The sequence below is a fragment of the Phycomyces blakesleeanus genome, assembly GCF_001638985.1.
Source record: "Phycomyces blakesleeanus NRRL 1555(-) unplaced genomic scaffold PHYBLscaffold_23, whole genome shotgun sequence".
Lineage (NCBI taxonomy): Eukaryota > Fungi > Mucoromycota > Mucoromycetes > Mucorales > Phycomycetaceae > Phycomyces > Phycomyces blakesleeanus.
The window spans coordinates 251388-277399 of record NW_017265156.1 but is presented as its reverse complement, the minus strand read 5'-3'; the positions used below and the strand labels follow the sequence as shown (position 1 = coordinate 277399).

Sequence of the window (26012 nt, the reverse complement as noted above, 5' to 3'; positions counted from 1 at the left end):
CTTTTTTTCCATCTCGATTTCGATTGCCTTTTTTCCCTTTTTCAGTGACTTGGTTTTTTCTCTATATTCTTGTCTACAGACACATTTTATTGGAGAACACCTTTACTTGCTCTAATGTCGACACCTACTACTAATGGAGAAGCTGTGGTCACTAGCAACCCTGCATTGACCATTTACGTCGGTAATCTTGATCAAAGGTAAGTCTCAAAGATGGTCAAAATACACAATCACCAGGATTGTTTTTTTTCCAACACGACATCATCCAATCGACATCAAATTCGACCTCTTTTTTTTCTCACCTTTTTATTTTTTGTTTTTTTTTTTGTTTTTTTTTAAAAATAATAATATTCAGAGTGACAGATGGCATGTTGAATGAAATATTCTCTACCATCGGACCAGTTACCAGCGTAAAGATTATGACGGTATGAATAGTAATAAATGTTTTTTTTTCTTTCTTCTTTAAAGTAGTATGTCTTACTTTCAATACCTTTTTATTTTCATTGACTAATGATTATTTTGCTTGTTTATTTCTGACTATCTTTTTTTCCGTGTATATTTGTACGTGTGCTTTTGTATCTGATAGATGAGACGCCATGGTCCTTACGTAAGTGTTAAAGGTCTTAACCTTAGTGTTATTATTTTTATTATTATCAAGTACTTAAATATATATACTTTTTATAATACTTTTTCTAGGGTGCTGTCAACTATGGCTTTGTGGAGTTTGCTGACCGTACTGTGGCCGAGGCTGCCTTGCTGCAAATGAACAGACGCAAGATATTCAATTATGTAAAGTTGGGGCGAGATAAAAGTTTAGATTACTCTTTAAAAATCAAAAAAGAAAAGAAAACAATGAAAGAAAGAAAGAAAGAAAGAAAGAAAGAAAGAAAGAAAGAAGACCTCCTCTAATACGTTTGCCTTTTGGTGATTTAGGAAATCAAAGTAAACTGGGCTCAGCCAGGCCAAGGAACTCAAGTCAAGGAAGATACTGCTAGCCACTTCCATGTGTTTGTCGGTGACTTGTCCCCTGACATCAACGACGAAATGCTCTCTAAAGCATTCTCTGCCTTCACCACAATGTCGTAAGTGTTTTTTTAATATATATTTTCTTCATTACTCGGAAGCAGTGCTGTGGTGCGTGGTGTATATGAAAGTACAGTTTTTGATAAGCTAATGGTCGTAATCTACAAAGTGACGCGCATGTTATGTGGGATGCTGTCTCTGGTAACTCAAGAGGATTTGGCTTTGTTGCATTCCGTGACAAGACAGATGCTGAGCAGGCTATTGCAACAATGAACGGAGAATGGCTCGGAGCTCGCGCTATTCGGTGCAACTGGGCCACACAAAAAGGTACATGGTTTACTTTACACCGTATACCTTTAACATCATGGCTCATCCATTATTATTTTACTTTTACTTTATTTTACTTTGCGCACGCGTGCTTGTGTGTATGTGTATGTACGTATGTGTAAATGAATACAGGTCAGACTGCCACACCACCACCCCAACCTGGACAGCAGTTGCCTTATGAAGTTGTCGTACAGCAGACACCTGCTTATGTTACCACTGTTTATGTAGGAAATTTGCCTCCTACTACCTCTCGTAAGCATATACATATATATCGTGGAAGCCATCCATTTGCTAACTATTTTTTTCTGTTATTACGATGATCTATTGTAGAGGCTGATTTGATGCAATATTTCGAGAGATTTGGCTATGTAGTCGAAGTAAAGCTCCAGGCAGAGCGTGGATTTGCCTTTGTCAAGTATGGAGTAATATATATATATAAACAGTGTGAATAGGGAGAGATAGAGGGAGGGATAGGAAAGAGAAAGTGGGTGGTTTTGGCTAATTTTGAAGGATTGAACTTGATTAGGATGAACACCCACGAGAATGCCGCCAATGCCCTCGTGCAATTGCAGAATATGAGCATTAATGGTCGACAAGCCAAGGTAAGAAGGCAAATAAATGATGTATAATATATATATATATCCTATTCTTATTCTTATTATTATCACTTTGCTAAATATATATATATATATATATATGCATGTATATGTATAGCTTTCATGGGGAAAGGATCGCCCTCAACCTGGATGGCAAGCATATGGCCATGCCAATGCTGCTCCCGCACAGGCAGGTGTTGCTTCTAGCCCTGTTAATGGGAACGGAGTAGCAGTAAACTCTAACAACGGAGGATATCAGGCTCAGGCCAACTGGCACGCTAATAACCCTGGAGCCATGGGTGCTATGGGCAGTGGTGGTGTAGGACATTACAACAACAACGGTAACAACCAACATCTCCACCAACACCGACAGCAGCACCAACAGCAGCAGCAGCAGTACTCTGGTAGAGCTCATCCCAGACACGGTGGTGGATCTGGATTTCCTCAGCAGATAACCAATGGTTATGCTTTCTCACACGCTGCAGTTGGTGGATCTAATTCTCTAGAAAACCTCAATACTCATGGACATGGAGCTCAACAAGCTACACATGCCCAATGGAATCAACAGCAGCAAAACTTATACGACCAATACAATTCCGGTACTCCTAACATATAAACCATGTTATCCTCTCTCCTAAAAGAAAAAAAAACAGATGAAGAAGATAAAGATGATGAAGAAGAAGAAGATATAAAAAAATGACATGTTCTTGAAATCCTCCTCCCTTTCCTACGCTTAGTTTTATACACTCCCACCGAAAAACAAAACAAAACAAAAACAAAAAAGTTTTCATCTTCCGAGAATAAAAATTCTATTAAAAAAAGCATGGCATATACTCAACATGTAAAAAAAAACATACAGCTACTCATCCAGTTGGTGACAAGCAAGAAGCTTTTATACTTTCTAATATATAATTGAAAATACCATATGCGTATTACTGAGAATCTATAGATTTTTAAAAGCAAAATAAATAAATAAATAAAGGCAAAACAAGAGTGTACACATCTTTAGAAACCATTGAGAACAGTTTGGGATATACCTTGTAAAGCTTGATCCAAGTTCGATTACAATTACAATTATTTCATATCTTTGTTTTGTAAAAGACTTCAAGTCATGTAATTCCTTTTGTTGTTGTTGTTTCAATATTCACTCTTAGTTCACTTAAGATTCTATAAAACATCCTCAACAAGATTCAAATTTCAAATTTGAGCCGAGTACTACTTAAAGAAAGAAAAAAAGGGAAGGCCCCCTCAATTATCTGGCCTCCTTCCGACTATATTTTAGAGGAAGCTAGTGCGACAACTGACAATGTATAAAAGAAGTATACACTTTCTTGACCTTGTTTCTATGATGAGGTTTTTGAACTGAAAACTCATCTCACCATTTGGCCAGAATTTTCTTGTAGTTTTCTTACCAATATATATCTAACATAAATGAATGACAAAAACTCAAACCCTTTAGTTTGGGGAAGCAGTTCTTTATCCTCAAACTTCCTTTGCGCATCTCATTCATTGTGGGTGTGTTTTATTTACTTATTTATTTATTGTTGATTGTCCTGCTCTTTATATATACTTGGTATAATTTGTAAACTTTCCTTATAATTATTGTAGCCTCTTGATTTAATTTTAACACTACAGTAAATTTTGAGTTCCCATACCCGCCTGTTTACTTTCAACGATAATTTAAAGGTCTAACATAATTATTGTCGCACTGTGTTGGCCTCTTGTTCCTTTCGTATTTTTGTGAAATTTGGTTAATGTTGTCATAGAGTATGTAACTGTTAGTTTTCAAGTTCCTGAGAGCTAACTCACCATGTCCTTGAAAACGGCCATGTTTGCCCATCACAATATCAATATCAATATCAATATCAAGCACATAAAAAACGCTCAAATATATCCTTTTGTAAAGGCTACAAAGTGTATGTTTCAATCTATTACTCGGATTGCTTGGGGGGAGGGGTTTAGAAGGAAGAGGAGAAAGCAAGGATAATTAAGTACTTGCATGCAAGAACAATTCAATATATGTGTTTTTTTTATTGAATTTCAATAATACTTTTGATTATAGATAAATTCATTCTAAATACTAGTAGAGCCTTAGTTACGCCAGATGTAAATATGTATGTATGTGTGTGAATACACACTATGCAACAGCACCTTAGATTATCAATATAATTATAAAGGCTCTACTTTTCTGTTGTAGAAAATTTTGGATATTAAATCGATTGGTAGAATGAGAAATCAAATTGTGTCTTTATATTACTTCTTTTTTTTTGTCTAAATGGAATGAGGTTTCAGATGTAGGTACATATTTTATTAACTTTATAAAAGGTACATGTTATATAGTCTTATGAGCTCTAAGCATTCAATGTAAAATGTATAAAAATGGAACTTGTTTCTCCTTTAGGCTTCTTAAGGATGTCGGATTCTGCCTTTAAACCAAACCAAAATCATCTTTCGTGTGACTGCGAAAAGCAAAGAACGGGCGAAGGAAGGAGGAAGGAGGGAGGGGAGAGAGAGGGGCTCCTATTACTCCTAAAAAATCCTGCGGGCGTTGGAAGAAGAAAAAAAACTACGTTGTAAAATCCACATATTATGAATTCGTTAGTCCAAGTGGATGAACTTGTCAAGGAGTATCTCTTGGTAAGCAAGCCCACCTACCACACACACTCTTTTATATGTGTGTGTGTCTCGCACGACGGTCGTTCTTCTTAGCAAGCAAACAACTCGATACTCAGTAATGAGAACAGCATTTCTCATCTATTCTCTCACTCGCTTGACTCTACGCATCGGATTAGTTTAGAGGATTTACAAACACATTCCGGGCACTTGAAACAGAAAGTCGTCTCGACAAAGATAAAGGGTTTCAGGTAAATTCTTATTAAATGAACCAATTACTTGGTTTCTTTTTCCTTTTTTTTTTCAACTGGGTGGGGGGGAAAAAGGGATTTTCTCTTTCGCTCTTTTTTTTTTTACCCCTGGGGTGTCGCAACCCAAAAGAGACGAAACAAATACAATAACCATAGAAACAATATATATCGATGTCTGATATTATTCCTTATCCTCCTATTGTTCTTGTTCTTGTTTTTGGTGGTGGTGGTGGTGGGGGGTTATTCTTTGAATTATTCTTGTCTTTATATTACATATTCTAGGTGGATAAAATTGTAGAGGAATTAATTGGATATGTTATCCATGGGGATGTTGTCTATATGCTCGAATACTATCGATATCTCGACGTACGCTTCTTTTCTCGGCTCGATAGTCGTTTTCAGAGAACCGTCAAGAAGTTTGAGCTTTGTCTTTTGCGGCATTATTTGGTACACGGTAAATTTAATTTCTGAGTTTGGACGGGTCGGGTGATATTATTTTCTATAGAGGGCAACAAAAGAAGAACATTTTGTCATTGGATTATCGGATCGTACTCAACTGTATTGTATTCTATTGCATTCTATTGAATTATAAACCTTACCTGACCTTACCTGACCTTGCCGTATTGCACCATATCGCATCGCATCGCATCACATCTTTATTGCATACTGTGTTAGCCATGCAACACAAGAAAAAGGACAAGGTGATCGAGTTCTTTGATACATATGGCCCAGATTTACATGGAAAACCAGAGTGGTCACAATGGTTTGGTAAGATTTGAGTCTCTTTTCTGGTTGGGGAAATATTAGTAACAGCAACATAAATGGAGAATGGGTGTGATATATTGGAGAGATATCTTTTGATAAAATGGATCGACGTACTAAACATCACTATCACTGCTCTTTTATATATCTATACTAGCTTTACCTTATGTAAAACAGCCAGCTACAGATCCCACATTCGAGACATTTTTCTCGAAACAGTGGGTAGAAAATTATACAATTTCTCTACACAACTTTCTAGCAACCACATTTCAAAACATGCGTAAGTTGGAATTCTAGAGCAAAATTAAATAGGATTATATTGCCAAGTTCATCAGTTTCGGTAAAACAATAGCCTAACTGTCCATTACCTAATTAAATAGCCCTTCCGAGTCTTTTGTCTTTTAATATTGAGCGAATCCAACGCAAGGCTCAGCAGACTGAAATAGAAAGCTTAAAAAGTTCGGTCGATAATTTAAAGGCAACGGTAGATGCGCGAGAAAACGAAATAGCAAAATTGAAGCATGAAGTATGCTAACTAATATATATATATATATATATATCAAAATAAAATAAGATGAAAGAAAGAAAGAAAGAAAAAGAAAACTTGTTTTGACATTGGTTTGGATAGGTAGCAGAGACACGACGAGAGATGACCGATGGAATTACGTTGATCCGCCGTCGGGCAGCATCGATGACAACTGACGCAAAAGCCAATGGGGCAAAAGCCAAAGTAGGCTCACAAGAGAAAAAGAATGAAAAGACAGTACCAAAAGGAGTTATCACAGAAACTGTAGCAGAACTCCGTGATACTGTAGACAAAGTCCATTCAATGGGAGATGAAGAGCCATTTGTGATTGTGAGCCAGGTAAGTGCCTCCAAAAATAAAGGCGACAACAATAGGAATGCACAAATAAGATATAATATAAGGGATTAACTAACTGAGGTATTAGGAAGAATTCTCTGAACATGCTTCTGCGATTACCCACGCAAAATTTTCGACAGAAGGAAATCTCATCGCTAGCTGTGATATGGACAATATTGTTCGGTAGGGATTTATTTTAATAAATTCTATAGCTATGTTCGTTTCTTTTTCTTATTGATATATGATTATGTGCAGTATTTGGAGCTACAAAGGACAATCTTTCAATCCACTCAAGGTCAACAATAATACTTCAAATATTCTATCCATGGAGTGGGAGGCAAGATCGGACCGCTTTGTAAGTTGTGCTCTACGGATCCAAAAAAAAAATTATTGATCTTTATTGTAGCTCTTTTTAGGTACAGACATTGGTCAAATTAGAGTGTATAACATCGAAAATAAGTCCGTGGTCCAGGAATTTACAATGGATGAAAAGTACCCATGGTAAGATTGATGGCTCAATATAACACTATTAAAAGCTTTTTCTAATTGTATATATATATATTACATATGTGTGTTGGGATCCTTAGGGTTACTCAGCTATCCTGCAGTCCAGTAGAACCCATGTTTGTTTGTGCGGGCTCAGGAAGCAAAGCATCTGCGGATGATACACGAGATGGTGTACTTGTTGCATGGAGCATGAAAACCATGGCTGCAATCGTAAGCTTTGTAATAACCCCTCAAGACACCACATTTAACTAAATACAATCGTTCATTGCACGCATCAATTTATTCAGGGCACTTTCCGATTGGATTCCAATGAGACATGCGCAGATATCAATACCATCAAACTCAATCATAACGGTCAAATGCTAGTCGCTGGCGATAATGATGGATTTATGAGAATATTTGGCAAGTTCTAATGTAAAGATAACAAAGCAAAACGGCCACTAATAATTACAGTGTAGATGTGCGAAGTATGAAATCAATCATGGAGTGGAAGACAGCGTCAGGGCAACCAGCATGCATGGCACAGTTTAGTTTTGACGAAAATTCAATATACACTGTAGACCATAGTGGACAGGTAACATAATATAATATAACATAAAAGAGTTTGAAACAATAATAGTCTTCAAATGCTCACATACATACATATATAACATAGCTATCTCAATGGTCAATTCATAAACCCGGTGATAGTCTGTGTAATTCTTCTTTACAAGGATTTCCTCCACCGGCAGCCTTCAGCTCTCACAAAACAGCAATCCACACCGACCCATTTGTCACCTCACCTTCCTCTACAGCCTTACCTCCTACTTCTCTACAATCCATTACCGCCACTATTGCTGCATCTCCAATTCTTCCTGCCACCAATATTTTACCACCCCGGCCAAAGTCAAATCCTTCCACTTCTTCCCTTTCTCGACTTTCGATATCTTCGAACAGATCCGGGCGTCTTCCGATGATTACTCTTGATGATAGCGTCACCCAATCTTTACTCTCGTTCTCACCGCGATCACAAATGGTAGCATTTAGTGCGGATACAGATTATGTACTGTGTGCATCATCAGCCTATGGTAGACGTACATCAAACTCTCCTCGACCATCATCGTCAACTTCCTCGATCTTTTCTATGAGATCGGAACGTAACAACTACAGCACAAACAGTTCATTTGCCGGATCTACGAACTCAGGAACCACACAGGGTAGCATCTACCAAGTATCGGATGGGCAAACAGCTCTTCAATTTGGACAGCAACCCGCGTATCAAAAAATTACAGCCGTGGATTGGACAAATTCATCAAATGCTTGTCTCTTGGGCAACATGGATGGAAGTGTCAAGGTAACCAATTTGATCAAAGTATAAGTCTTCAATTCATACCCTACACATTTTTTTATATCCCTTTTCTCTCACTCTTCCTTTCATTCTCGCTTTTATTTCTCTCCTCCTTCCTCTTCCTCCTCCTTCTTTTCTTAACATCCTATTTATAATCTGTTATTGTTAATAATAAACGAACAAACATGTTATAAACACAAGAACCCTACATCTTGGAAATCCCCATATAAATTCAAATATAAATATAAATATAAATACAAAATGCAATTTTTTTTGAGGTTATAATTCTTATGAGTATTTTGAATGGTAAAAAAAAAGAGAAAAGCGAGTGATATTTGTCTAGATGTCTATTCGTTTATTCGTCTTCTTCGTCAGTATCTTCATAAACTACTCCCTCTTCTTCTTCTGCTTCATACACAGGTAAGCTCAGGGAATCGGCGGTTTTGATCATTAGAGATCGAATGTTTTCTGCTCCACCCTCTGTTTCTTTAACAATATTCGATATGCATCCCAAAAGGTTCTCTAAGGCTTGTGTCTCGTTCAGCATGGTTGAGGCAATCTTTACTGAACTAATAAAAAAATGGATATCAGTATTTTAGGAACAATGGTAATTTTTTTTAAAAAAAAAATAATTATGCATATGGTATTATACTAACTAGCAAGAACCAGTATGAAAATCCATGAAAGTTGATTTCACCGCTCGGATAACCTCCTTTTGAATATCCTTTTTCTTCAAATCCAGGGGTAGTGGTTCTCTAATAAAGTATATTACAGAAAATTAAAGTTAAAAAATAAAAGTGTCAGATTTTTTTTAAAATATCTAATATATGCATGTTATTACTGTTATTAAGTATCATATGTATGTACCTTCTCTTCTTGTATACGTCTTTTCCGAGCAATTTTGGCATTTTATCCATCACACGCAGATCGGCCACAAACTCACCATACTGTTCCATCAACAGTTTTCTCTTTTCTGGGGTTGGGTAATCTTTTTTCAGTTTTGTGAGGCCAATAACCTTGTGAATTCCCTTGATGTGTTTTGAAATCAGCAAGTCTTTGACAGGCTTTGTAGGGTCCTTTGTAAAAAGACAACGCTGTGTACCAGGTGCTTGGATCGAGTGTTTCAAAAGACTAAGTATAACATATAATAGCCATATCATAAAAACATATTTTAAGCAATTATTTATTTATGCAAAAGCTTTTTTTTAAAGAATATATAATATAACATCGTTTAGACATACATGCGAGTTGGATTGCTCTTGCTCTGATCGACTGGCTCAAATACATTGATTGTAAGCCATACATTTCTTATACTGTCTTGGTTTTTGGCTAACTCATGCTTGAAAAGTGCTTTTACTGCTTTTTTTGCCTAAAGAGCGGTAGTCATGTTAGGCAAAAAGAAAAAAGAATATAAAAAATCGCATCGTCTTAAATAAAAAGTACAATAATCTAAAGATTCCATGGAGATATTTTTACTTTGCTTTCATTAATGACTAAACTCATAATTCGATCGTTTATGCTTGATTAATCTATGCGGAATCAGATGTAATTAAAAGAAAGATAGAGAGTGAGAGGGATATGTTAGAACTGGGAAGCTAAGCCTTCTACAAGGCTAACAAGTCACTAGCCTTCGTGTGCCTGTGAAGCGGCATGAAAAATAATGTGGTATAGGCAACATCGCGATATCCATTCGTGAATTTAGGGCGCTGTCTTAATTTTGTACTTGATCCCCTTCCCCTTCACTTCATTTTACTTTTTTTTTGGCTCTAGATTCCTTACAAATAGCACACCACTTTGGGAGATACTATTGCTTACAGCATAAAATTTCTTTGAATTGTTTTTTAGTACTACATAATAGATCACTTGAAAGAAATAAAAAATAGAGGCGATTGTTTTAGAGTCGCTATATATATATATATAGCTTCTATTTCAGTATGCCTGGTATGAATTTTATTTCAAGAAATATATCAATCTATAAACCAAATTTTTTAAAAGACTTTTTTTTTAAAGGAGAAACGTCGGCTCCCTAGAATCAGCGATAATAATTATTAATTTGCTTACTATGGGTGTTTCTGATTAAAATTGATATTTAACATGAATCTTTTTACCTTTTCTCTTACATAGTATATTATTCTCGTTCTATTCTCTCGGAAAGGGGAGCTGAGCATATTTACATTGCTATGTATGTCACACCTGCCAAGTTGCACTGTGATCAGTTCAGTAATTTTGATTATTCGGCAAGACATTATCTTTATTCTTTTGGATCATAAAAGATCTCTGGTGGATTTGTATATGATCCTCTTCCGCCAGTGATCGAGACTCAAGTATTGCACTATTTTATCAGGTTCTTTACCTGATACGGGTGATATTATTTTTTCAAACCTTTATGCATATTCCTCGTCAATATAAAAAGAAGAAAGCATAATTGTAATCATTGAAACAACCAAGTGTTGGTTATTTAGGATATTATGTGACGTAAAGATGAATCATTGACACGAATATATTAAGCAATGTCCATTTGACTAAGAAATTAGATAAGCTTTACTTATATTTATGTATTTATTTCATGAAAAAGAAGAAGTGGTATTGGCAATTATGTACATGTATGTACATGTGTCTGGCTGTTTGTACGTCTAGATAAACAAGTGCAAATCCGGATCATCGTATGTTTTAAGAGTAGAATATACATGTTTGTACAAACACAAACACAGAAAAATAGCAAGAAGAGCAGTAACAATGAAAGTGAAAAGCAGAGATTATGTGGGTGGTTCAGGAATTGTTTCATATCCCAGTCTACGCCTTTTGTACAATTTGCGCCCAAGACACACGCAAAGTCCTGTAATCACAACTAATCCAGAAACTGAAGTACCGACCAAAGCATTAGACCATTCGATCGGAAGGCCCCAATAACCACGCTCGATAGGCACAAGAATCGTATCCACTTCAACCACAGCTCCTCTTCCAAACTGAACATGTCCTACACCTAGAACATGGGCATGTACTCCAGGACGCCACCCTCTAACTTTCACAGTACGTTCTCCATTTCCGGAATTGCCGATCACTACTCGGTCAAAGTCTGACAGCAAAGTTGGGTATTCTCCATCACCTTCTTCGTCGGATGCAATCCCGATAACTTGGTCTCGGTTTTCGTCGTAAGGTGTCTTGGTCTGCCAGACTGCGGGGATGATATGCATCTTGACAAGCTTGTCGCGTTCTTCGTCGTTGTTAAGAATGGCTTCAAAGTCGATTCGTGCAAATGCTCGGTTGGTGGGTGCCAGCAAAATCCAGTCTCTCTGAAGCTCTACTTTACTGCGGCGCAAAAGTGCCTGCATTGCCGTTGCACCGACGCCGAGCAAGATGTGATCGTGAGTGATATGTACAGTGTGTGGAATCAAGACACGGTCCATTTTGTGAATTACACCGTTGGACACCAAAAGGTTCGTAGTGTCCACCAGACCAGATTCGCAGTCCCCGTCAGGAGATCCGACCGTGATGTTGCTGAGGGTGTTTTGAACACGCAAAAAGATATTGTTGAGAGTCATGATATCCAACGAAGGCTGCATCATATCTTTATGGTACACCAAAGACTGCGCTGCATGGTACCGCAGTACGCTCTGGAGCTGGGCTTTTGCGGACGGGTGGACAAGGTACTTTGCCGTGAGTCCGAGGCGATGGAATGCGGCATTGGTAGGTACAAACAAAGTAATTCCTCTGGCAGCCTCAAATTCCTTGACAACACCAGAGATGAAAAGCATCGTGATAAAGGTGGATACCTCGAGATCTACCACAAGACTCGTTAGCAAATTTCCAGGGAGATCCAGTGGCTCGGACACAGGATAAACCAGACTTCTTCCAATGGCAACTAGGATAATCAAAGCCGAAAAAAAAGAATGGCTGGTTAGAATATCGAATAATGTATGTATCTACACCAATTAATTTAAGCAAAGAAAAATTACCCGGATCTCCAAGAACTCGCGACTGACCAAACCTAATGGAAGTTCCCATTTCATAAACACTTTTGTCATCAGGAGCCGCGCGTTGATCAATGTGAACCGGTAGTCGGATTGGATTCCCGTCGAGTTGAGGAGGAGTGGATTCCGACTGTATCAACATTCCGTCTTCTAGCTTTTCTGGATACCACAAGCCTTTCAGAATGTGGTAACGGAGCCAGTCTTTTTGGGTGCTTATTGGAATATCATCTTCAAATATAGCGTCATTTGCAGGTGCCAGAATGGTATAAAATGTGTAACCTCCTAAATCCATGTAACGACCCAACCCTCGGCTGTCCAACAACGATGCCATTTTAGTAGCATTCATGCCATATAGATATTTTCGAGTGTCAAGCACAATATTTGAAGGCATCATGACGTTTTCTACAATATGAATTACCCCTACAAAATATTATAAGTATACAAAGATATATACTTATTTAAATTAAGTGTCCTACCATTGGCAGCAATGACATCCGTTTGAGTTACGGGAATGCCATTAACAGTGATACTGTCGGTTATACGTGCGTCGACAACAATATTTTCCCCGGATAATGTTACGTCTGTGCTCATTAATAAGCGGTCTTGAGGAAATTCTGGTTCTTTTTTTTTTCTCTTATATATATATATGTCTGCATCTATATATCTATGTATCTATGTATCTATGTAAAAATAAAAAGGAGGAGATAATGGCTTACATTCAGCTACGCCTTTAAACTGGTTTGAGTAAATAACACCATTGACAAGAGTATAGTTTAATAGATTCTGAAGGTCGGTTTGGCCATAAGATGAAAGAATATAGCATGTTTCTATGAAATTAAACATTGAAAGCACATCGCGAGGTGTCACAAACAACGTAAAGGGTCGTGCTTCTTTCAAGAGATCGAAAAGGCCTATCCTGCCCAATAGTTTGGCATACTCTGGGTTGTGATACTCTGCTTGTTCACCTGAGCATACGCACACGCACACACACACATATATATATAAGTAAGTTAATGTTTGTTAGCAAATTACTAATAAGATCTTACTTAGCATCGGGGGTGGTTCAAGGATGCAATTGACAGCCTGAATGACAGTTTTTTGGTTTACAGGAATGTCATTTTCGATGATCTGTGCTTGGTTAACAAACATCGCAATGTCTTGGAGATTAGATCTTGTGGTGATCTTTAGTTGTTGGCCAGTCTCATTCACACCCAGGAATTGCGGGCGGACATAACGACTTTCGAGCAACTGTCCGTGATAGAAATCTTCTGTTAAGAAGCGAGTAGGCAATATGTGATAAAGAAGCTTATTCCGAGTGATTGTCCCTGTGTAGACTTTAAAGGCATCGTTTTCTGGTGCAAATAGAGTTCCTGCCTGGAGATTGTTTACTAGAGGCACCAGTCGATTTCTTTGAAGATGTAAGAGAAGAAGAGTAAACCGAGGATCTTTTGACAGGACATCGATAATTGTGCTGTATGCATAAGCAGGCACACAGAAGATGTATATTATAAACCAAATAACCAACATAAAACAGAAAACAAAAGAAAAAGCAAAGCAAAATATATAAAATGAAATATAAAAAAAGAAAGAGAGAGAAGAATAATGAATGACTTGTTCACTTGAGAGAGTTTTCTTATTTGTGTATCCATGACATTTCTAGGTATCATGTGGCCTTTGAAGACAAGGAAACATTGGCCGATCGGAGGGTACAAACACCCAAAGAAATTGCATCACAAAGGCCATTGCGAGGCACGTCAAAGGCAGCGAAAGAATTCCGTACGACCCAGATATTTGACCAGTAATAAAGGGGAAGAATGCAGCACCGCCAGCACCAAGGCTGAAACAACAGCAATAGAATAGGCAACAGAATAAACATCAGCATAAACAACATAAACAACATAACAGACAGATCAATACAGGATTCATTTCCGTTTTATCACACAAAGACCTGTATTACCTTGCCATAAAACCAATAGCGGAAGCATGCATCCATCTTGGTAACACCTTGGAAGCTAAAGCGATCGTAGTGGGAAACATTGGTCCGAGCAAAAATCCAATAATAATCAAGACTAGAACGAAAATAAAAAAAAAGTCGATTAGGATTAGTTTAGCTTGACGTATGTATTTAATATCTCTATATACCAGTAGCATCCAAGGCAATGTCTTTAAAGTAACCAAGCACAACCAATAGAACAGCGGTCAGAATGGTGGAGAGAGTAATGATGTACTTCTCTCCGTATTTGCTGGCAATGTAACCAAGGACAATTCTCCCGGTAGCCAAGCCAAGCCAATAGCCGGACATAACATGCCCCATCGGTACAGGGTTTCCACCTCTTCCTTCGGTCAAGAAAATGTATCCCCAGCTGCCCAAAGTAACCTCGAGTCCAACGTAAATGAGAATGTAGAATGCACCTGTTAATGTCATCTTGTGCAAAAGAGCTTCTTTAATCGGACCTTCTTCTGTGTCTTCTGTTTTTTCTTCTTCCATTGGTACTTTGTAGAAACCGACAGTGATCAGAACCAGGTTTATGATGGCTGCACCTATCAGGAACACGTAACTGCCTTTCCATGACATATCGTGTGCTATAATCCATGTACCCACAATTGGACTAACCATTGCACCCAAGCCATAGACAGCTATATAAAATATATTAATATATATATAAATATATATTAAATATCCTTTTCTTGACTTACCATGAAGAACATTAAGCATGACAGTTGCATAGGGTACATTGGCTGTAATTACATTCATGGCTGAATCTATCAGGGCAACTCCTGCTCCTTGAAGTACCATAAGTATTCCGAGATATTGGAACGGAAAGCCTTGCATAATTAATACATATGCCAACAGAACAGTAACGGATCCGAGATAAAGTGTTGCACGCTGTCCAATAGTCTTGACCAAATATCCATTAACTGATGCGCTCAATAGAAATCCTCCGGAGCAGTACAAGAAAAGAGTAGCGACTGCTTCGTCCGGAATATTATAGAATTTTTTGAATTGGGGAATGACCATTCCAAGATTTCCGTCATTCAATCCTACTAGAATACTCATGTAAATCACTGCTGACAATGGTCTCATGAGATTCTTCAGTCGAGTCCATTCGTCGTCGGCTGGTTTAGGTAGGGTTAGACCCACGCTATCTTCACTAGTGCGGTCATTTTCGAGTAGTCCTTGACGCTCCAAATTATCATTCATAATTAAAAGAAGAAAAAGAAGATACTCAAAGACGGTATACAAAATATTTTCCGTTTTTTTTTGTTTTGTTTTGTTTCAAGACTACTTTAGTCACTAATACCTTTCATTTACAGTTAAGGTTTGACGACTGGATTTAAAGTAATTGACTATTATTTATATGATTTTAGAATTCTGTATTCTTAACTGCTGGTGTTGGTAATAAAGAATACATGCTCTATGTGTGTATGGATATATAAAATCCTGACGTTAAATGAAGCTCCATGTTAGCGTATTATACAGTACCGAAAAGAAATGTTTCGCCCATTTTGACATCCGCCATGAATGGTAAAGAAGATATCACAACTTCAAATCCCTTTCTAAAGATATACAATACGTATTGAAATATAATACTTGGAACAATAAAAGTGAAAGACATATATATTAATAATGTAAAAAAAAAGATACAGTTTTAATAGCGGATTCGCTTAAATTTCTTTTTCTTAAGTAAGGCCAATCGATTTGGCATATTCAAGCAGCATCTTCTACAAGTTTTTGCTGATATTTTGTTCCACTCTTCCAACAAAGCAGCCTTCAGCTCATTCAGAGAATTTGGTCTGGGGCGTCTTGCTCTGATTCTGTGATCAATGATTCCCCATATATTCTCAATGGGGCTAAGGTCAGGGCTGTTGGGTGGCCATTGCAAAACATCAATACCATGTTTTTTCTTGAACTTTCCTGCAACTTTTGATTTATGCGCCTTGGCATTATCTTCCTGAAACTTGTAGCTCCCGCTGCTAGGTACAGGAAGAGCATGCAAGAATGGAAGAAAATGGTCTCGAAGAACTTCTACATATCTTGGACCATCCATGTTTTCATCTACGAAAACAAGTGGACTAAGTCCTCCTGACCAGATACACCCCCAGACCATAACCGATCCACCATTTCCTTGCACCTTTGGGACAAAGTGATCCGTATCAAACCTCTCACCAGTTTTGCGCCAGAGTTTTCTGCTTGAATTTTTCTTATACAGCACAAATGACGACTCGTCACTCCAGATAGCTGTTTCCCACTGTTTATTCCAGTCTTTCACGGTTTTGTACCAAGCTCGGCGTTTGGCAATGTGTGCCTTGGTAAGAAAATGCTTTGACACAGGTTTACGGCAAAAATAGTCCATGCTGTGCAAAGCTTTACGCATGGTAACCTTGCTGACATTCTTTCCCGTGTCAGCACTAGCATCATCAACAAGATCATCCAACGTTGACCACCTATCTTTTTTGAGATTCGAGACAATACGTCTTTTGTCTCTAGGTGTGAGGATCTGTGGTCTTCCAGAAGACTTTCTGTTATCGGCAGTTCCTCTTTCTTTATATCTCTTTAAAAAATATCGAACTGTTGATTTGGGTACATTCAGCTTGGCTGAAATGCTGGCAACATTATTTCCATCAAGTTGAAGTCCAAGGATCTTTCCTTTCGTCAAATCTGAAAGCACATTATAGGGCCCACGAGAGTTATTCTTTTGTGTGTTTGGCATTATGGTAGATTTGTTAATTAGTTTTTTAAGACGTTGAAAAATATAAAATATAGGTTATAAAGCAAAGGTGCAAATAGCGCGCCAGGGTGCGAAACATTTCTTTCTCAGACTGTATTTTATTTCTTATTTTTCCGATACCCACTCAGTAAAAAAGAAAGTGTCAGAATTATATTTTTGAGAGCATCAGGAATAGTCTTCTTCTGTAATACTAGCAGCCATATGATATAAATGTAAGCATTATAATTACAGTAATATTATTTATTTATTTTTCTCTAACATTGGTATATTTGTAGAGATCGATAAAAGATAATAATAAATACCATCCAAGGTAGGTTCTTTCTCTTTTGGTTTGTTATGGTTTCAAGAAGTATATTGGAATCAGTAATTTAAGTCAACACACCTTCTATTGAACCAAAAACTCGCTCTTCGTATTTATTCTAAGCATTTTCGTATCCATCTTTGTAAAAGAAAGGAAGAAAGCTTTTACACCATAGACGTCAATTAGCCCAAAGAAATGGCCATTTGACTTGACCGAATACGACAATTTAATTTTTCAAAAACGAAACTCATTTTTTATTTTTTAGCTAGCGCCGTTTATTTTTCTGAAGGCGACTAGTATTTTTTCAAAACGGACAAAATTTACCAGCCGTACTATATTATTGTTCTATTCTTCTTCTTCTTCTTTCTTTTCTTCTTTATACAACAGCAGTGACAACAATCACAATCGAAATCACAAGTACAGCAGCAGCAACAAAATAAACTCAAATACACACAAACAGAAAAATACAAAATGAGCAGAAGAGACAAAACCATTATCCCTTTACTCCATTCAATGCAGAATGAGATACTTGCTTTGAAATCAGGTCAAGAAGATATGAGAAGGGAAATTATTAAACTAAGGGATGAATTGGCCAACAGAGAGTTACTACCAGCCCAAAGTACTTCTTCATCTGTCGATACCAAAGTCGAGATTAACCTCAATACCAACACCAATGACCGCGACGATGACAATGAGAATATAGTTCTAAATGTAAGCCAGCTATAATAATAGTAATAAATATTAATAGATGTGAGTGTATATATATAACCTTTTGATTTTATTTAATTATTCTTTAAATCAACTTACTTCAATATGATACATTCAAATAAATTCTACTATATATATATAAAATATGAATATATATATAAATATAAATATATGTATGTATAAATGTATATATGTATTTATTCAAATAGATTTCTAGTGGACCTATCTGTAGACCTGTGTCAAATATCCGAGACATCACTCTCAAACACGTCTACAGAATGATTAGCCAAGATCTTGGCATTGAAGTTACCAAAACAGAGAAATCAACACTTCACATCTGTACAAAGTTCATATGCAATGAGATGGCTGCACTTCCTTCTGTACAAGCACTTGGCTCTCGCCCCAGCTGGGGATCTATACCAAAAGAGGATAAGGAGATGTTTTGCAATAGACATGCAAGCATGCTTAAAGATGCTGGTATGGACTTTACCAGGTGTCATGGAAACTGGGCATCTATCGCAAGGGTTAGTCACCTCTGGAGAGACCGCCAAAGAAGATCATAAAATACAATATATATATCCATTTATATATACGCATACACAAACACATTTACAAACACAAACATGCGCAATCACATACATATACATATACACATTTTTTTATATGCTTGATATTCAAAGCTTCATAAATTGCATAAGAATTTATCGCCAATACTATTTAGTGCTCGTTAGCTTTACTATCTACATTAGCAATCTCATGTGTACACATACATATATATATATATATATGTGTGTGTGTGTGTGTAATGAAAAGAAATAGGAGAGGGCGAGGGGTAGGGAGACGTAACATATACGTCCAACCAAGTCACAGGTATTTGTGGTTGATAGGTAACATACCTATCTACTTCTTGCTTTCTCCTGTTATTCTTCTTCCTCTTTTCCTTTCAATTCCATTTTTTCCAATACACATATATACATATGTACATAAAGAATAATTATATATGAATATACATATACGTATCCTTTAAACCCAATGTCAGATACAGCAATAAAAGAAAGTGAAGCCAAAGTAAGCTCACAAACACTACGCACGTCCCTTAATTAATTGATTAATTAAGTAATTAATCAAATAAATAAATAAATAAATAATTGATTAATAATTGATGTTCGCAAAATGGCATTAGCAATTCGGTCAGAAAGTAGAATCAGGAACATCGGACTCATCTCAGATGACTAGACAAAAGTATGAAGATGCAAAGATGGAATTACAGGATCTTCTTGGTCGCAAGAAACAAGTAGATGCAAATCTAGTGAGTAATAAATTTCTATATATGTATATGTAAATATATAACTGTATTTAGTACTGTCTGTTATTTTGAAAAGGAGAAAAAGGTTTCATAATATTATATATATGTATGTACATATGTATATATGTATATATATATATTAATGTCAGAAAAGGTCAATCTAGAAACGCATATTTACCTTTTTGAAGGCTCTTACTTGGAAGACACACAGAACACAGGAAATATTATCCGTGGGTTTGATGGATACCTTAGTAATCGTGTAGACAAGAAGAAGCAAAAACACACAGAGCTTGATCGATTATTTTCCCTTTCATCTTCTACTTACCAAAAGGTAAAGCATCAATTGATTGGTTTATTTCTTATGATATTGATACTAATAGTAAAAATAAAAACTTTTCAAGGCACTTGCTTTGGCTGACGAGAAAGATCAAGAGTCTAGTCAGGACGATAGATCAACCTATAGTTCTGAATCATTATCGATGCGTAAAGACAAGAAGCGTAAACTGAAACTAATTGATGGGTCACGAAAAAAGAAGCGATTTGATTCGATTGAAAGAGATTCTGAAGAAGAAGGAGAATGAATATAATTATAATCATTTGTCCTCTTCATTATCCATATGTGTAATAATTTAACTACATGTTGTCTTTACTTGTGTACCTAACGTATTGAATATACCTTATATTATATTAAATTAAGCCTGTAATAATTTTACTTTTATATACTTATATAATAAATTCAAAATAGGCTGTGATGGCTATAAAAAAATATAAATAAATCTCGCACGGACATTGTCTTTTTTTATATTTATTTATATATATTCATGCCGCCCACTGGCATAAATTATTAGCAGCACAAAGGAAGAAATAAAGGTAAAAGTACTATTATTATTATTTTATAGTACACTATATACACCCCCGCAAGTGCACATCCAATTATATAAAAAGGGAAGCAAAGGAAAAAGAAGCATAAGAAGAAGGGAATGAACCGGGTCAGGAATGAAGTCACTTCACTTTGTCAGACTTGAGAAAGATTACAATATCTAATTATATATATAAAGAGACAATTGAAGAAAGATACAAAAAAAATTAAATTACAAGGGACTTTATACATATATTTTTCTCATTTCCCTTTTCCCTTTTCCTATTTTCCATTTCCCTTTTCTCTTTATCTCTCTCTTTCTTATTATTTTGTAAAGATGACTTATTCTACCAGAGATATTGCTCTATTTGTGGTCGCCTTTTTCTTCTCACCCCTCGCAGTGCTCATCAAGCGTGGATGCGGAGTTGATTTCTTGATCAATATCTGCTTGTTTATTTTTGGTGCCCGTAAGTAAAGAAATATGACAAAGATGAATATGAGCCTATATCTATATATCTACATCTATATTTATGTGTATGTGTATGTGTAGTTCCTGGTATTATTCATGGTTTCTACATCATTCACAAGTACAACGACACCTTTGAGGATCTTGAGCAGGGAGGATTAGGTTACCAGCCAGTTCCCTCTGATGAACCTACCAGAGTTGTTTATGGTGCTACTCATGATAATGGTAAATTATAATTTATAATTTAATTTGATTTGATTTGATTTGATGTGTTTTTGATTGATTGATTAACCTTTTTTTTGTTGTTGTTGTTAAATCTTACTTTAGGTATTGCTTCAGAATAAATAAATAATATATATATATAAGAAGATTTCAATATTTGAAACAAAATATCCACACCCACATATACAAATATATATTATAATGTAAAAAATATGTACATCAACTACATTAAACAGCTTTTTTGTTTATTTATTTATATTATTATTGCCTTTAATACCCAAAAAAAAATTATAAGGATTCCAAAATCAAATCAAGTAATAAAATATATAATATATCTTGGAAGAGAAAGACAGATAGACAGATAAAGATGAGATCTGTATATTTTATATTCTTGTATTATAAACATTATAATACATGTATATTTTTGCTTATAAGCTACACACAATCGACAAACCAACCAATCAAGCAAACCAGGTCCCTGTAGTTGTATTACACAAACTTTTTCCCTCTCCCTTTCTCCCTCCCTCCCTCTATCTATCTTTTATTTTTGGTTTTGAAAATAAAAATAAAAAATATAAAAAAAGTATTAAAGTAGTTGATCTAATGATGTTCATCTACATTAGTCACTACATCAAATGAAATGAAATAAATATACCTTTTCTTTATTCCATTCTTTACTCAATACACAACATAACCATGGTAACCATAACCATGGTAACCATAACCATGGTAACCATAACTATGGCAACCATAACTATGGCAACCATAACCATGACAACATATTTATTGTGTATTTAAACATTGTTATCAATATTTTTAGTCTCAATAATAAGTGTATAATACTTTCATATATTCAATTATATACATATATAGTATATATTTAATAAGTATCATTTCTTTACTTATTTTAGATGTGCGCGTTTCATCATTATTTTTTATTTTATTTTATTTTTATAGAATTTATATAAGTCTATATAAGTCTATATAAATCTATATAAAAAAAAATAATTAAAGAAAAAAAAGTTAATCCACGCGCGAAATGCGTGTTGAAGAAACTATTAAAACTCCGGAGCGCGTAATTTTCGCGCTTCAATTTCCTCTTTCTTTTTCTTTTTTTTTCTTTTTTTTCCCTAACAAAAAGGGGTTCAGGCACGCTTTTTTTTTAAAAAAAAAATAAAAAAAAAATTTTTCTTTATTTTAGATACACGCGCTTAAAAATCACTGATAAATTATGCTTGCAAAAAAAAAATACAAAAATTAAAAAAAATTAAAAAAAAATTACATGTGTGAAGAAAGAGAAATATATATATGAAATTAATGGTACATTTATTTTATGTATATAAAAATGTACAAAATATATATGTATTTTATTTTATTTTATTTTATTTTATTTTATTGAATAAAAAATACGTATAAATATTATTATTATTATTATTATTATTTTTCCCTTTTTTTTTTCCTTTCTTCTTTTAAGCTTCTTGTAATTACTGCTTTCAATAATTTTCTTTTTTTCTCTCTCTCTCTCTTTTGTTTATTTTTTATATATAAATATATTTTATACACATTTATATATTTATATATATATAAATATTTTTGATTTACTACCATGTATCACACCAATTTAAATACCAACAATTGCCATCTATCAGAACATCATCTTCCCGCACATGACAGTCCCCCTTTAATCGATATCACCATAACTACAAATCACCATAAACTCAAGCATCCTCTAGAAGATTGTGATAATTATGATGTTATCAAAGTAAGCATATATATGTATATATATGTATATATAATGCGTAATTTACCTTTTGTTTATTAGCACCTAGAAATCTTAAAGACTAGACTTGGATTTGCTCGTTTCAAGTTAAAAAATGGATGGGAGAAAAACGCTCTTCCAGATGTAGAGGGAATGTGGAAACAACGCCAGAAACAGATAGTCGATCAGATACCAACTCCTCGGATGACCCAGCGTGACATAATCGAAAAGCGTGTCTACATTCAATCTCCTGGCGCACGATCCGCACAGACCAAGAAAGCAAGATTGACGCGCTCCCTATCCAACCCAACTGAACTTCTGGACTCCAAAGATCGCACAGATTCACTGACTTTTGCCTGTGCAACTGCAGCATACAAAACCCCCGTCAGAGCAAAAGATGACAGTTTTCTCTAGAATTAACACACACATACACACACACACACACACCCGCATATAATTTACCCTCCACTTACTCACAAACCTCTCAATCTTTTATCTATCCCTCTCTTTATATATCATTATTACTATTCTTACTATTTACTTTTACTCGTATTCTTATCTTTATCCTTATTATTCTTTTCTTTTTATTTTATCTGTTAATGTTATTACTGCCTATATATATATATATATATATACCGTTATTTTCCTGTCTGGCATATCCAATTCACTAGTGTAGTTGAATGATCAAGCTGCATCTTCTTTCTTTCTTTCTTTAATCTTCTTCACGCACTCCACATACACGCACTTCAAACACACTTTACGCTTCTCATACAAATGGCACTATTACGGTTGTACTATACAAGGCACTGGCGGGGATATCCAAGAATTCCACAATTCAAGCCAACCTATCCAATAACAAACAAACAAGATCTCTCTCTCTGTGTGTGTGTGTGTGCGTCGTGTGTGTATGTACCGTCTGATTAAACTTCAAACACCATTTTCATTTCAAATCCAGTGTCTATTTTACTCTCCAAACAAAAAGCCAGCTATAAAGCAAGCAAGCCAGCAAGCCAGCAATTCAGCAAGCCAGCAATTCAGCTATAAATCAAGCAAGCCAGAAAGCCGAAAGCCAGAAGGCCAGAAGGCCGAACGCCAGAAGGCCGAACGCCAGAAAGCCAGAAAGCTAGTAAAATCATATCCCCTCATAATGCCCATTAGCAGGATTTCAATAGCAATAATAATAATAAAACTTTCTTTTTCTTATTTCAAAATACATTATTATGATGTTGCTGTCATGACTCTAATTTTAATGATTGTGAGCAGCATTACTACTACTACTATTATTATTATTATTATTATTATTAATGTTGATAATAGTAAGGAGAAATCTTAATAATAAGTAACAGTAATAACAGGCTAAATTCTAGTACATCTTATGCGTATACACCCACAGCCAAAAACTTTTAGACCCCCGCAAAAAAAGGGCTAAAAAAAATCAAAGTAAAATCATTACTTTTTCTCCATTTTATTAAAACGAAGCCAACATACAAGACACACCATCAGAAACCACTTGCAACTCATATAAGGAAAGTGATTCTTACAAATGATGATGCATAATGTACGTGAATTTAGCAGATTTCGGTCCAGCCTAGATTTCATTGATAGTTGAAATGAATCTGTTCACTGTCAGGTACATCATTAAAAGAGTAGATGAAACGGGATCCCCATACCGAAGAAAAGAGTCAGAAAAAACTAGAAAAATAATTGCTGAGAAGGAATAAGGACACAAGAAAATAAGATTTGATTGAGCTTGTGAGAATGTCAATTGGACTGAACACCAATGGAGAGGTCTTGCATGGTCCGATGAATTAAGAACTGTAGTCGAATGTAATGTTGAAGAATCCAAATCTAATCAGAAGAGTTGTAGAAAGTGTCAAAGGAAATAATATTATTGACGAAACCAAGTGGAAGAAGGCTAATGTGGTGATCTAAAGATGTTTCTGGACTGGTGGTTCTTGGCTTCTAGTGTTCCTAGATAGCAATGTAAACACTTTGGTCCAGAATTTCCTTTCTTGATTCCAAAATCTTTTACAGGGACAAAACAGGCACTTTGTATTCCAAAAAAAAAGATAATGACAGCTGCCATGTCATCTCTTATTCGAGGTGTTGGAAAGACGACCATGAGATCCGGAGGCTTTGACTATTGGGGAGCTCAAAGCTCAAATAAGATCTCATTGGGAAACTTTAGTGGGATCTTTAGAGATGTATGAGTTTATAAAAAGCCCAAAATAAATAACGTAGATGGTTTGAATATTGTCATACAAAGAGAGTGGGAGAGGATAAGGGCTGTATTTACATAATGTTTGACAGGCAACATGAAACATCAATGACATGGTGCGATTGATGCTAAGGGAAAGTATACCACACACACACACGTATATATATATATATATATCAATAATAAACATGCCTATAATCTTGTATTTTACGTTTAAATGTTTTTTATAGCTATTATTACTGGTGAGAAGTTAAGTATTAAAGATATGACTTGATTTCTTATGAGCTTCTTGGGATCAGAGGTCGAAAAGTTTTTTATCGTGACTATATAAACTTATAATAAGAACCTATATTTTATTCATTCCAACTCTAATACATTCTATTTATGATACACCTCTCGTAGCTTTCTTCCTTTCTTTTGATTTCTTGTTTAGTTCAATCAAAACCTTTACACTTAATGTCTAATATTCAAAACCCTTACCATCATCTATTGCACAAGAGACTTTCTGACACACAGAAAGAGCTGATTTTAGAGCTTCATCGAGCCGGAATGGTTGATGCCGGCATTTCAACTAACCTCGACATCCCTACACGTACAATTAGCCGCCTTGTAACAAAATATGAGACAACAGGGTTCGTAGAGTACAAAAGCTGCCCAGGAAGACCCAGGCTTCTCACACCCAGAAAAGAGCCCTTTCTTCTCTCAATTATCAAGAAAGATCACCAAAAAATTCTGGCAGAATTGGCCCAGAATCTAAAGGAGGAAACAGGAAAATCGGTCAGTAATAAAACTATTAGCAAGGCTCTGGACAGAATGGGTGTGCGCTATTCTACACCCTCTAAGTTAATTAAAGAATCTACACTGGTGAACCAAAAAAGAAATTAAAAAAAGAGAAAATATAAATTGTTTAATAATTACATATATAAAGACATCTGAATATTCGAAAATATGATTATCTGTAGTGTCGAGTCAAAGCTTTATAGTCTTGCAATAAATAATAGGGCTAGTTGCGTGTGTGTAAATTTTTTTAAAGAGTAGAAATTTTATTGACTGATCGACTTCTTCACCATAAAAGTATAAGGAAATGAAAGGGAAAAGACGGTCAATAATGATTTTGGGGAGGAATGTAACTAGTCAGGAAGAGCTGGATCACCTGTGTTTATAGATTCCAAGCATCAATGTATCCATGTATATTTAAGACTCTCGA

General features: G+C 35.6%; 10 protein-coding genes across 10 annotated transcripts; 8 read left to right on the top strand and 2 right to left on the bottom strand.

The window, feature by feature from the left end:
* Positions 1–111: 111 nt before the first annotated feature.
* On the top strand, positions 112–2094 carry PHYBLDRAFT_127246 (hypothetical protein; the record flags this gene model as incomplete). The annotated part of the gene is made up of 10 exons (XM_018429153.1): positions 112–197; positions 353–422; positions 584–604; positions 694–786; positions 931–1079; positions 1190–1347; positions 1480–1599; positions 1678–1762; positions 1874–1949; positions 2062–2094. Coding segments are annotated over 10 exons (888 nt in total), but the record flags the coding sequence as incomplete, so codon positions are not given.
* Positions 2095–3753: 1659 nt separating this feature from the next.
* PHYBLDRAFT_182998 (hypothetical protein) lies at positions 3754–8463 on the top strand (the record flags this gene model as incomplete). Its single annotated transcript, XM_018438705.1, has 15 exons — positions 3754–3859; positions 4546–4580; positions 4736–4807; positions 5090–5261; positions 5483–5575; positions 5727–5849; positions 5950–6095; positions 6198–6434; positions 6520–6614; positions 6687–6786; positions 6838–6932; positions 7019–7148; positions 7226–7344; positions 7392–7512; positions 7594–8463. 15 exons carry the CDS (start codon positions 3754–3756, stop codon positions 8293–8295), a joined length of 2346 nt encoding a protein of 781 aa, XP_018286932.1. The 3' UTR covers positions 8296–8463.
* A 131-nt stretch (positions 8464–8594) lies between these two features.
* On the bottom strand, positions 8595–9768 carry PHYBLDRAFT_182997 (hypothetical protein; the record flags this gene model as incomplete). The annotated part of the gene is made up of 5 exons (XM_018438704.1): positions 8595–8834; positions 8922–9020; positions 9133–9396; positions 9507–9634; positions 9742–9768. The coding sequence occupies 5 exons, from the start codon at positions 9766–9768 to the stop codon at positions 8621–8623; spliced, it is 732 nt and encodes a 243-aa protein (XP_018286931.1). The 3' UTR covers positions 8595–8620.
* A 4065-nt stretch (positions 9769–13833) lies between these two features.
* PHYBLDRAFT_136009 (hypothetical protein) lies at positions 13834–15461 on the bottom strand. Its single transcript, XM_018429760.1, has 4 exons — positions 14934–15461; positions 14379–14873; positions 14194–14305; positions 13834–14073 (listed from the first exon to the last, which is right to left on the bottom strand). The coding sequence occupies exons 1-4, from the start codon at positions 15436–15438 to the stop codon at positions 13893–13895; spliced, it is 1293 nt and encodes a 430-aa protein (XP_018286930.1). The 5' UTR covers positions 15439–15461; the 3' UTR covers positions 13834–13892.
* A 2277-nt stretch (positions 15462–17738) lies between these two features.
* PHYBLDRAFT_149892 (hypothetical protein) lies at positions 17739–18538 on the top strand (the record flags this gene model as incomplete). The annotated part of the gene is made up of 2 exons (XM_018432364.1): positions 17739–17978; positions 18185–18538. 2 exons carry the CDS (start codon positions 17739–17741, stop codon positions 18536–18538), a joined length of 594 nt encoding a protein of 197 aa, XP_018286929.1.
* A 469-nt stretch (positions 18539–19007) lies between these two features.
* On the top strand, positions 19008–19862 carry PHYBLDRAFT_172734 (hypothetical protein; the record flags this gene model as incomplete). Its single annotated transcript, XM_018436865.1, has 4 exons — positions 19008–19043; positions 19159–19284; positions 19436–19612; positions 19683–19862. The coding sequence occupies 4 exons, from the start codon at positions 19008–19010 to the stop codon at positions 19860–19862; spliced, it is 519 nt and encodes a 172-aa protein (XP_018286928.1).
* Positions 19863–20477: 615 nt separating this feature from the next.
* PHYBLDRAFT_9893 (hypothetical protein) lies at positions 20478–20731 on the top strand (the record flags this gene model as incomplete). The annotated part of the gene is made up of 2 exons (XM_018444078.1): positions 20478–20607; positions 20691–20731. Coding segments are annotated over 2 exons (171 nt in total), but the record flags the coding sequence as incomplete, so codon positions are not given.
* Positions 20732–22327: 1596 nt separating this feature from the next.
* PHYBLDRAFT_159968 (hypothetical protein) lies at positions 22328–23138 on the top strand. The gene is made up of 2 exons (XM_018434092.1): positions 22328–22590; positions 22651–23138. The coding sequence occupies exons 1-2, from the start codon at positions 22435–22437 to the stop codon at positions 22999–23001; spliced, it is 507 nt and encodes a 168-aa protein (XP_018286926.1). The 5' UTR covers positions 22328–22434; the 3' UTR covers positions 23002–23138.
* PHYBLDRAFT_182991 (hypothetical protein) lies at positions 23137–24797 on the top strand (the record flags this gene model as incomplete). Its single annotated transcript, XM_018438703.1, has 2 exons — positions 23137–23713; positions 24657–24797. Exons 1-2 carry the CDS (start codon positions 23495–23497, stop codon positions 24795–24797), a joined length of 360 nt encoding a protein of 119 aa, XP_018286925.1. The 5' UTR covers positions 23137–23494.
* Positions 24798–25261: 464 nt separating this feature from the next.
* On the top strand, positions 25262–25757 carry PHYBLDRAFT_172732 (Homeodomain-like DNA binding domain-containing transcription factor; the record flags this gene model as incomplete). Its single annotated transcript, XM_018436864.1, has 2 exons — positions 25262–25669; positions 25734–25757. 2 exons carry the CDS (start codon positions 25262–25264, stop codon positions 25755–25757), a joined length of 432 nt encoding a protein of 143 aa, XP_018286924.1.
* Positions 25758–26012: the final 255 nt, after the last annotated feature.

Bases quoted from the DNA above. Each gene is read 5' to 3' on its own strand.
- PHYBLDRAFT_159968 (XM_018434092.1), top strand. From the start codon at position 22,435: ATGTATCACACCAATTTAAATACCAACAATTGCCATCTATCAGAACAT. The intron at 22,591-22,650 runs GTAAGCATATAT...TTTGTTTATTAG, and splicing joins ATAATTATGATGTTATCAAA to CACCTAGAAATCTTAAAGAC.
- PHYBLDRAFT_136009 (XM_018429760.1), bottom strand. From the start codon at position 15,438: ATGAATGATAATTTGGAGCGTCAAGGACTACTCGAAAATGACCGCACT. The intron at 14,874-14,933 runs GTAAGTCAAGAA...TATTTTATATAG, and splicing joins CATGCTTAATGTTCTTCATG to CTGTCTATGGCTTGGGTGCA. The intron at 14,074-14,193 runs GTAATACAGGTC...CTGTTGTTTCAG, and splicing joins GCTATTGGTTTTATGGCAAG to CCTTGGTGCTGGCGGTGCTG.